The sequence below is a fragment of the Parambassis ranga genome, chromosome 6 (genome assembly GCF_900634625.1).
Source record: "Parambassis ranga chromosome 6, fParRan2.1, whole genome shotgun sequence".
Taxonomy (NCBI): domain Eukaryota; kingdom Metazoa; phylum Chordata; class Actinopteri; family Ambassidae; genus Parambassis; species Parambassis ranga.
The window spans coordinates 273,132-284,591 of record NC_041027.1 but is presented as its reverse complement, the minus strand read 5'-3'; the positions used below and the strand labels follow the sequence as shown (position 1 = coordinate 284,591).

The following is an 11,460-nucleotide window of genomic DNA, read 5'->3' as shown; positions in this document are numbered from 1 at the left end:
GGAGCGTTCCCTACCCCCACAGCCTGTCCTGAATTCAGAATCAAGTGTTCCCCTCCCATTGTTGTTGTCATCACCTTGAGCTCCATAACACCATGCAGCCACCCAAAAGAGCTATGGGACGGACAGGAAGTCTAAATCTAGACCACTTCCTGTATGACATTCCTGACCTGAGCTGCCTTCCTGCCAGACTCTGTATATATAGAAGTTTAATGGTTTCAGTAGTCTCATTTACATTCCTTTGTATGTGAATGTTAATGATCCATACAGGAGAGGTATGTATAGTAAGACACACCTTATATCAGTTTGGTGGTGCATTGCAGAAAATGAGCTCACAATGATGCCATATAGTGTTAAAAGATTAATTATACATCACTGAGCATCTATAAGCTCTTTGCCTGCCTCAGATCCATCAGCTTAAACGGTTTTTGGAGCAGTTTCACTTCCAATATTTTATTGATGCCTTTCATGAAGTGCATAGAATGACAACAACCTTCATAACAAAGTGACAGACAGAGGTGGAAATACACAGAAAAGATCATCAGACAGGACAGACCACATTCAGTGTAGCAGCATGACTAGAGTCCCATTTTTACCATTCCAATTCCTTTGTTCACTGTATAATACATGCAAATATATAGGTTCATGTATGCACCTGTGTACATGTTATGTGCTTGAGAATACAGGTGAAGAGCTCAGAAGAAACTAAAACCCTAACACGCAAGTGACCCACTGTAGACATAAAGGGGGTTTTCCACATGGTAAGAATTTAACTATAAATGGTTTTATCAGGGCTGATAATATTAGTTTCACAACTACAAAATGTAAATATAGATAATTGTAGATTTATGTTCTCAATGAGAAATCTAATCATTAGAGACCTCACCTTCTTTAAACCACAAAATGCAAAATTTCCAGGAAACATATCACTGAACTGTATAAGAATGTGTGGACCAAACTCCGCACTCATGTTCACCTAGAACTGACTGACTTAGTTGTATGAAACATTAATGTATTATTTCATACAATGTAAACAAAAATCTCCCATTCCAAAACTAACAAACAATCTTCTACATTTAAACACCGGTAGTTTTTGGATCATTTTTAAATCATTTCCCATCCTAGATTCGATTAGTTGTTTAACATTTTCTTCTCCTTCAATACTTATTAGTGTTTCTATATACTCGTTTATCCTTCCAGTTTAAATGATACAAAAATACAATCTAAATAAATGTGTAAATCATAGTAAGATTAGAGAGAACTTTCATTTTAGTTCCTCAAAGTGACCATAATAATACAGCCTACAATGGCATAAGCAGCTGATTGCCACAGAAAAAAAGTCAAAATAAAAACAGATTTTTACACACAAACAAAAAAAATGGCAACTATGACTGCAAATAAAAGTGAAACCCAAAAGTAATGATTGGATTCAGGTTAAAACAAATACAAAAACAAAAAAAAAGATATTTCCCAAAGATAAATCAACATGAGATGCATTTTTCTGGCTATACTTGTGTCATTTCCTCTGCAGCACATCTACCTGCCTCATAAAAGCTGCATCCAGGACGGTGGGGATGTGTCACAGTATGCTCTCCCTCAAGTTCCCACCACTGGATGTGTTTGACTGCTGACTTTCTGTTTGGGTTCGGTTCCAAGTGTGAAAGTCCAGCAGGGTCTGGTTGAGCTTTTCCATCCAGTCCAGCCTCTCCTGCTTGGTGTCGGCTGAAAACCAACACCTGTAATAAGAACATCTGTCAGTGTTTGTGTACTGGTGTAATATTTTCAAAATGACTTAATGACATCAGTCCAACAAGTAATGTTGCAAAAGGTGTTTCCCATCAACTGTCATAAGCAGAACACCCACTGTGACATCACTATTTTTTTTGCAGCCAGAATATCATGCTACTGTAAAAAAAAATGGCAAAGGTATTTTAAGGAGTTCACGACAAGTGTGCAATTTAAGAAAAATTGTTTAAATATTAAACATAACTGCAAATGATACCATAAAAGACATCTAGTGTATTGTGTCTAGTATTTTTCTTCAGTATTTTTATCAGCTCTTGTCATCCATACCCAAAGATCTAATGTTTAGGGTGTTGTATGGCTTTAATCCAAACTTACTTAGCCAACACATCCTGGCTGTGGTCTTGCTGCTGCGGGATGTTGCTCACCAGCTCAAAGGTGAAGGGTCGAGCACACGAGTCCCTCTTAACAGGCCTGACGCACTGACTGGGTGAGCTAGACAAAGATATGTTGCCCTCTGCCTCCTGAGTGTATAGAACAGAAGATAAAATTAACCGACTGAATGCACCCGCAGAACTTTGGAAGCAGTTCTGCCCTTACCTTGGTTTCTTTATCATTTGGGTGGTTCCAGTAGTTCATGTTGCATCCCTCCAGGACAAAGTATCGACGATGCCACACCCCATAACCACTGATCAATTCAAATATTGTCTAGAAACATAATCACAAAAACAACTGAATGAAAAATGCTTCCATCTTTTTTTTTTTTTTTAAAGAATATGTTAAATTGTTCTCAATCTCAAAAGATTTTACACTTGATTAGGAAAGACACACACCTGTCTCTAAGACCTTACAGATCACAGTGCATGTTAGAGTAGATGATCATGAGGTAAAAGGAACTGGCTGAGGAGCTCAGAGACAGAATTCTTTCTACATATGACATATTAGGTAAAGTTAAAAGAAGAATTTACTGACCAGGAAGCCTTGGTGCTGGATGTTAGAGTGGCTCTTGCTCTCTAATTTCAGGTAGATGTAGCCCTCTAGAGGAGAGAGAAAAGGCACCTACAGAAAGGGGAAAAGGGAAAGGGCACACCCTGTCAGAAAGGTGTTATGTGAAGACAGACAATGTTTCTAAAAATCAATCTAGGCTGAAGTACAATAAAATATGACTATCACTAATTTAGGAGATTGAACCCTAGCTAATAAAAGAAAATGAATCCAGTATAAACAAAAACTGAGATACTGTAATCTGATGACTAAAAAGATGACAAAGCCACAGCAGAGCAGAAAAAGGAAACAGAGACAGGTGGTGGAGTATTGGTGTTGTGAAAAGAGTGAAACCTTTTCCTGAAATTCATCTCCCAGCAGCCTCCTTATTTTGCCATGAAGTTTCATCTGAGCAGCAGAAGCAACAAAGAGAGGGGGGGGGCAGAAATTACATCACCAGTGAGCTCACCCATGTGTGGAAAGTTATAACAGAAGAAAAGAATGTACAGTGTAGTAGTCCATTTCTGGTCAGTCAATAATAAAAGGCAGATAACGTGCATAAAAACAGTAGCTGTGTTACTTTTCTTATTGTCAAAATGCCAATGGAGAAGTCTATGTAGTGATGTTTTTTTTTTTAAATCACCAAATTTGTACTTTACTGTTAAGTATAGAGATTGGCAGTAGTCATTCTTTGTGCTCAGAGTAACAACCGTGACACCTTTAAAGCCATTTATAATCATAAACATAAAGGATTACCTTATCCAGAGGGAACTTGCTGTGTCCCAGTGAAGCCAAGGTGATCTTATGGGACCCCACCAGGCAAAAGTTGCTGGAGCGGCGAGTGTTGAGAGCAGGAAGAGTCGCCGCTAAAGGACAGAGAAGCACAGAAAAGAAAACTAATTTATTCAGAGCAGACACAATGAACCTTATTCATTGTATCCAGTTGAGTAAAATGTCAAAATTTAGCCATGTGCTGAAATAATAATGAACTTACTTGTCAGACTGTTACTTGATCTCTGTTAAAACAAAAGAAAATGTTTAGATAAAATTATAGACAAAAATAATGCTGTAAAACATTTGTGCATAAAATAAAAATACTCACTGTGATAGTATTCAGAAGTTTTCTTGGTGTGACCTGGAAAAGTGAAGATCCCATGAATCAAGAATCGAGACAGTTGCTTATAAAAACTCATTATTTTACAATATAAATCACTTACTTACCCGTGACTTGGTGGTGGTACGATCCACACTGCTGTTACTTCCAGAAGCGTGGGACTGGACAGCGTAAAAACAAGCACAGATAAATGTACAAATTCAGACAAATCAGTGTTATTTAAAGTGATTTACATTAAGAAAAATATAAACGACATTTTTTAAATGTAAAAAACGAAATCCACTATATTTGAGTTAATGCATCTCCAAAATTGAGCTGAAAACAGATGTAAAGCTGTATTAAAATACTTTAAAAGTACATTTCTAAAGGCAACCATTTCTGTACCTTCAGGATTGCTTTTATTTACACTCATTTAAATAAAAGGACAAATTAAAAGTGTTTATCTTACCAGGCTGTATACTTCAACATCAATCTCAAAGGATGAGTGAATATCCTTCCTTATAGAGGAAAAAAGCATGAGTCTATTTTTATTGACAGACAAACTACAATAAAGAAAATGCATTTTATAGATTCTTAAAAATGAAACTTGACAGAAAAATGCCAAAGGGTAAGACTGATGAAATTAGGCCTACAGAGTGACAGATGTGGGGAAGGAGATGGTGTCTCCGGTCTGAGCATCAGCAGCTGTAGCCAAAGGGGTGGCGATAATGTTGCACGGGCCGTAGCGGATCAGGATGAAGAAGTAGTGACTTGGACGACCTGTTAAAAGGATACACGAACATTTCTTTGTACATGCTCTGATGTTATATGAACAAGTGCATTCATACTAAACAAAATGTTGGTACCTGCACGGTTGTGCGAGGAGCAGACAAATTCCACCTTTAAAGGTAGCTGGATGTTTGTGATACTGACAGTTCCTCTGCAGGGCTGCTGGGTAACATACTTCTTGTCCCTTTCTGCTGCTTCCCCAGATTCAGAGCTCCTCTCCTCCCGTAGTCTGGCAACCTCTGCCAGAAGGGCAGCGCGTTTCTCACCTGAAATACACAAGAAACAGACAACAATTGAGGCATTTTTATAAAGAACAGACCTGTCTTTTAGAAGTCTTGTGGTAAACATACAGGAGACAAGAAGTAATTTCTCAGCTTCAGCTTCCTCCAGTGAGCCTCGTCCATGTTCCTCATCAGTGCAGCAGCTCAGGGCCTGCAGAGTCTGGTTGATCACGGTCTGCAATTTCACTGCTTCTTCATTAAGAGCCTGAGACACAATCAACCATTTAAAAAATGTTAACCTGCGTCTAGCCTTGAACTTCTTTAACCACTTGACCTTTATCCTTTTTAGGATTATGATACCAGTGGGCTATACCAGGATGCAAGTTGGACAAAGCCAGGTTGTCTTTGAAAGAGCTGGATCAACAAAGCTGAAGCTCTCGGTCAGAGGAAGCTGACATTTGTTTGTTTGTTTGCCTTTGTCACTTTTTGCCTTAGCCAGTTTAAGAGAGTCACATTTGCAATCCCACCGTGTTTTCCAACCTTTGAGCCATGGAGCATATTTTGCACTGCGCTAACCCACTAATGTCACTTTGTGGTACACCTCTCAGGTCTACACTAACAATAATGATAATATAATCAAGAGCTTAAAGCTTGACTGAATCCTTAACTTTGTAAGTTGTTGTAACTTTGTTTTTATGAACATTTTACTCCATTTTTCTTTTCCATGTGTATCTAGCAGCCTGACATAAGGTCACTGTTTTATTTTGTTACATGGGAAATGTGTCTATTACTGCACAAAAAAAAAAGTTACACACCGCAATCTTTTCTTTGGCGTTGACAGATGGTTGAGGCTTGGATGTTTCTGCAGCTCGTCTCTGAACCCCAGGAGTGACACTCTGAATGGTCGGCAGCTTGCTCTGTCTTTGAGTGCGGTAAGCATCAATGCTAGCAAAACACATATTTTATAAAATTCAAGATTTTGTAAAAAGTATTTCTTAGTTTATGTCACAATACATTTGAGGACCCATGGCGGTCCATTGGAAGGTGGGGTGCCACGACTTTGCAGAAAACATCACAAACAACACAGCTCTGTTAAACTTTATACTGAAGCATGAAGGAGGCAGAAAAATGGCACCAGGCTCCAGGCTACTGTTCTTAGAGTTTTTAGCTACTGTACAGTATCAGCATTTGTATGTCCCCAAGCTACTGCAGTGCTTACCTATACAGAGGAGCTGATTCAGCAGGGGGTGTGCTGGTCTCCTCTGGTGACAGGAGCAAAGATGGAGGATTGGACTCCTGAGAAACTGCCAATCGCTGATGGTGGATGATTAGCACACATTGCATGAAAAATGTCCTTTGTCAGGCAATATTTAACATTTTTAAATTAATATCAATTAAAGAAAGTATCAATGCATCTTACAAGTGGGGTGACGACAGCCTCCACAGACTTGCTCAAAGGCGAGAGGATGCAACTGGGAGGAAAAGTAAGCAGCTCATCTGTGTTGCTTTCTAAGTTTTTGCTCTCATCAAACTCTTCTTCTTTCTTGGCTTCTCCTTCTTCACTTTTCTCCTTCTTTGACTCTGTGTCCATCTTGTCCTTGTCCATGGAGCATGCACCAATACCACTGTCACGATCCTCAGTGTCTTCATCATCCCTCCTTCCCTCCTCCATCCTTCCAGCATATTCCAGCACCTCTTCAAACATCTGGTCGATGATTTCAGCAGTGTTGGTCTCATCATGAGAGCTTAATTCAGCATCTGATCAAAGAAATGTACAGAATTACTTTCTGGGCTACAATTTAATAAAGTGGACACACAAGGTCTCTTCATAACATTGTCCTAACATGCAGTAAATGAAATAGAACTAATAATCATTATTCTATGTCACTAAACACCACCTGTGTGCACCATGTCCAGTGTCAAGCTTAGCCCTCCTTTACTTAATGTACACCCAGTGTTAACAGTTGTCTGCACCACCCATGTGCTCCACCGTTCCCAACGTGTCCTCAGGCGGCCAAAGTACCAGCAGCATTTACATCTTCAGACGCATCTTACCTGATAGACCTAACTCTGCCCTTGACTCCATTGAGGTGTTGCTCTCAGACAGGGTTGAGCTATTGATCAGCTCAGGCTCCAGGATAAAGGTGACTTTCTTTGAGCCGTCTCCTCCTGCTGCCTTGTGAATTTCTTTTATCTGCTCATCTGCAAAATCCTGCCTCTCGTCTCCTGACTCTAGCTCCATCTCGGAATGGTCCAATAGTCTGTCATTTCCACTAATATTTGATGACTCTTGAATATCACCTTCAATTGCTGTGTCAGAGTCATTAAAACAGCCTCCTGACTTCAATTCCTCCTCTTTTGGTTGATGTTCATCTACCTTCAGTTCCACAGCTGACACTTCACCCCTCTGGCTGTCAGTGTGATTTGTAAAGCTGTCTATCCCTAATTCACTTTCTCTCTCTTCTGGGAACACCTCTTCATCGGCCAAGGTAGATTCTTCATCTTTGCATTGCCTTTCTCGAGGATATCTCCACATCTCTTTGTCTGTTGAAGGCTCAATCTCCCCTTCACTACATGAAATGTCAACATTTTTGTCTTCCTCTAAAGAAATCAATTCAGAGCTGAGTTCTTCAGATACTTTGGAAAACTCTTTTGTTTCCTTCATGTTTGACTTGTCTAAAAAGGTTGACCCTAAGAAACTCTGTTGATTAGTTGACAACCCTGACTCATTCTGATCCTGACTGTACGCTGCTTTGGAAAAACTCTGATCCTCACTAAAAGACAGCATCATTACAGTTTCAGTCTCTGGTTGTTGGGACACTAAGTGCTCTTCCACATTTCCATCTGAATCCTTGTACTGCCTGATTTCTTCACCAAGGTGAGTGTCTGAGCCACTGGCTGTCCTCTGACCTGTTGAAGGTGGAGTCTCACATCTTAACACAAGCGCTTTGCACTTCATACACAACATAAATTCTCAGTATAGTGTATAACTATAGTGACAAAAGACAGTGTTAAAGAAAAAGGTGGATCTGGTGTACTCTGCCAAGCAACAGTACTCTGTACCAACAAAACTGTATTTACTGATGATCTGTCATGTTTGACTCTTGTTTGTTGTCAGTTTTTGTGGTCGGATTCAGTTAATCACCTGTTATCAAATACAGATCAATTTTAAAACTTTCCTAATTGTCATGCAGTCACACATTTTGTCTTCTGCTAGTATAAAATCTACTCAAATCTTATTTCAGAGATCATTCTTACCAGGCTTTACAGAAGGCTTCTCTGCATCTGAAGCAAGAGCTTCAGTGAAACTGCCATCTTTCATCTCAGCATCATCACCATTGACCTGTTGTAAGATGGAGACACTCAGCTTTTAAGAGTATAGGGAAGGGCTATATGTTTATCATTCCAAACAAATGAGTAAATGTAAAACCTATTTCAAATACTGCAGAAAGGTGTGATTGTAATATTATGATGGTGGTTGAAAATCTGTAACCATTTTATAATATTTTATATTTTTGCATAAATATGAACCAAAACATCGGCCATCTTTCACACACACTTTTAAGCACCACTGTTTATAAAAATCTACAACCAAGAATAGTAAACATAAAACAGCCACCATAAGACGTGAGACACAGAAAAATAAGCCTAGGATCATATTGAACTGTCTCCAAGAAGAACCCCTCAGTAAACCCAAGTGTTTCTTTTTAATTAATGACTCACATCCCAGGGTTGTATGGGAGGCCACTGAACTCTCCTTTTAGATCTTGGAACCCAGGAGGAGGGAGATGAGCCAAGGCCAGCAGTCCTTACCTAATATTTTTTATGTCAACGTATAAAACTATTTCTCAAGCATCCTGTCGGAAACTAGAAAAGCTAAACGCTAGAAATCCAACTATGTAACTGTCCTGAAAAGCTGAAAACAGCGAACTACATCAACTTTAATAAAATATATTATAATGTATATAAATAAACAATTAAATGTTACCCACCTGAGTTAATAAGGGATCAGAGCTGCTCCTCTTAAGCCAGGCATTCTCACTGATTGGTTGGAACTGCAGCTGGTTCAACTCCTGTTCACGTTCCTGATCAATGAAACCACGTAAAATATTTCTTTGAGATCTTTGATAAATTTTAAAGTGAGTTTTAAGCTTAGAATAGACTCAGTTTAGAATCATTTACATACACCAAACAAGAGTAATGCTATGTGGTAAAAACACTATAAGTGAAACTAGAAAAGGGCATTTCCTGAAGAAAATGCAAGTTTGCTGCAGCTGAAGCATTGCTCTGAATTGCTGGAGAATCAGAGCAATTCAGAGCTTTGTATGCCTCTGTGTATGCTGTGTGTCAGCCTGTCACCATGGTAACAGCAGAGGAGACCTAAAAAACCACTCCAACTTTGAGAGCCTGGTGTGCGGAAACAATCCGGAATTAGACAATTCTGAACACAAGTTTGATAGAGCAGCATCTTATTTCTTTTTAAGACTAAAATGGAGTCTGTAGCTTGAAATTTGTAGGAGATACATAGTAGCAATGGCAATCAAACTAATGTGCCTCAAGTACATATTGCAGTGATGAAAGCTGTCGAACCAACCTGCCGCATGCGAGACACCTGCTTGGAGCTGGGTGTTGTAGTGTCTTGGAGTTTGTGGTGGATGTTAGATACAAAGGTGGAGCAGGTCTGCGTGCAACGGTTTGCAGGGCTTGAAGCAGGGGTTGGGCTTGTCTGAAAGACCAGCAGTTTGAAACGCTCCATGCGCTGGTTAAATTCTTCCTCACCTGAAAAAGATAGTAGTATTAATTTCCCTACTTTAAAAACAAAACCAAATTTACGACTAGATTACAATATGAATATATGTTTTGTTAAAATACTTTTCAGATGAAAAGATGAACTGATCATGAACCTTATTTACCATGTCTGAATTTATTGTGTGTTGTTTTAACTTAACAGCTGGGTGCAGCAAATCTTATAATGGACTGTGACCTGGAGTCTAACTTCAAACACCAAAGGATGAGCTAACTGGGTGGTATCAACATTAAAGATCTATTCTGTTCATGACTCTATTCAACATTTGCAGATATCCTAATTAGAGTTTTTTGAATGTGTGCATTTGTAGCCTCACCAAGGAGATGCTCTCTGAAGCCCTTGTTATGGGAGATGGTTGACAGGTTGTCACTCCCAGGGTCCGAGAGACAGCGCTGGGGCTGAGAAGTTCCTTCTACAATAAAAAAAGCAATTTCAAACTGCAGTATTTATGCACCCACTCCGACTGTTAAGATTGCGCTACACTTTGACAAGTTATTCTTATCTTGCATGTGGATAAAGCAATTGACTTTTGATCGAGCATGACATATGCAGTATCACAAACACTGCCAAAACAGTGTAATACTGTTGTCTGAGCCAATTACTTACACTCTCACACTGCATAAAAGAATGTGGATAAAGGCATCCCTGCGGTATATCCTGCCAGTCTGAAGGTTGTAGTGTTCAGGTTCTGCTACTCCATTCTAAGAAGATAATCTTAAGGCTACAGTTTCTATTCTTCAGAGTTGTAACCTTTATTCTCAGTGGTGTTGCTAACATTAAGTGATAGAAATAACACAGACACTATTAGCAGTGCAAATACTTGCCCTCTCTCTGCTGGGTGAGCTGCTGGACTCGGCACCGGACTGAGGGAATCATTGGTGTGTCTGGTTTTGTCTGCAGCTCAGTTAGGCGGCTAGAGGAGGATGCTTTAGGGCTACAGTTCTCCTGACCTGCTGCTTCCAGACATCGCCGCTTCTGCCGATCATTCATGTCTGAGACAGAGAAGACTGCTGTAAATATGCATGTTTCTGTTTTTAGACATGGATGTGCTATTTCTTCCACAAGCTCAAACAAACCTGATGAAGAGAGGATATTGTCCTCTGAATCTGAGAGAGGTGCCCTTTGTCTCTTCAAGGTGAGACCATTTTCCTCTTCAGCCTCCATATTGTGCTGCAAAAACAGTGACGTTACTCACGGAATGTTTATATTTTATATTTAGATTTTAGATTAACTCTCATTGGTGTTGGCCTGAACCCACCCCCAACAGAAGGACAAACAAGGCTACAATCACTGTCGTTAGCAGTTACAGCACAGCAGTTACTCAGTTTCTTGGTATTTTTTTAAACTGTAGTTCAGGTCTCTATAAAAAAAATCAAGGTGACAACGCCCACTTTAGTTTCAGCCTGTGTTAATTTTAACGAAGCACACATTCACAGCTAGTTGTGCTAGCTAAGCAGCCAGCTAAATAAACCACATTTTCAAGTTAACAGTGACAACAATGTATCAGCTTTACTTAAACAAAGTTATGGAAACGTATCACTTAAAGAGAAAATGCTCTAAATAAGCCACTTTGACACAGAACAGCTTTTTTTCATGCTAGCTAAACTGTGGAGACGAGCTAGCCAACCTCGGAGTTACTTTAGCGATACCAAAAAGCCTTGTTAGCTCAAGTTTGTTGACGGTTTTTCTCTATAAGTTGCTTCTATCTTACCTGAGAAGTGCTCTGGTCGATGCTACAGCTGTAAAGCAGGTCAACGCCAACTGACAGAGAACAAGAATTTCTCGTTTATTCAGTTTCCTCCTCCAACTTTGAATTTCAGCGGGTC

At 39.5% G+C, this 11,460-nt stretch overlaps 1 protein-coding gene across 2 annotated transcripts; it reads right to left on the bottom strand.

Annotated features, from left to right (window-relative positions):
- Nucleotides 1-464: 464 nt before the first annotated feature.
- Nucleotides 465-11,460, bottom strand: anln2 (anillin, actin binding protein 2). Of its 2 annotated transcripts, none has more exons than XM_028407947.1 (23): nucleotides 11,346-11,460; nucleotides 10,711-10,804; nucleotides 10,459-10,626; nucleotides 9,951-10,046; nucleotides 9,422-9,606; nucleotides 8,820-8,912; nucleotides 8,086-8,170; nucleotides 6,248-6,585; nucleotides 6,047-6,141; nucleotides 5,643-5,772; nucleotides 4,957-5,092; nucleotides 4,684-4,872; nucleotides 4,471-4,597; nucleotides 4,287-4,335; nucleotides 3,946-3,999; nucleotides 3,827-3,859; nucleotides 3,719-3,740; nucleotides 3,481-3,590; nucleotides 3,079-3,132; nucleotides 2,713-2,799; nucleotides 2,341-2,448; nucleotides 2,119-2,264; nucleotides 465-1,733 (listed from the first exon to the last, which is right to left on the bottom strand). In XM_028407947.1, exons 2-23 carry the CDS (start codon nucleotides 10,796-10,798, stop codon nucleotides 1,577-1,579), a joined length of 2,550 nt encoding a protein of 849 aa, XP_028263748.1. In that variant the 5' UTR covers nucleotides 10,799-10,804; nucleotides 11,346-11,460; the 3' UTR covers nucleotides 465-1,576. The 2 variants fall into 2 exon arrangements, with proteins under 2 accessions (XP_028263748.1, XP_028263749.1); XM_028407948.1 differs by having other exon boundaries at nucleotides 5,643-5,748.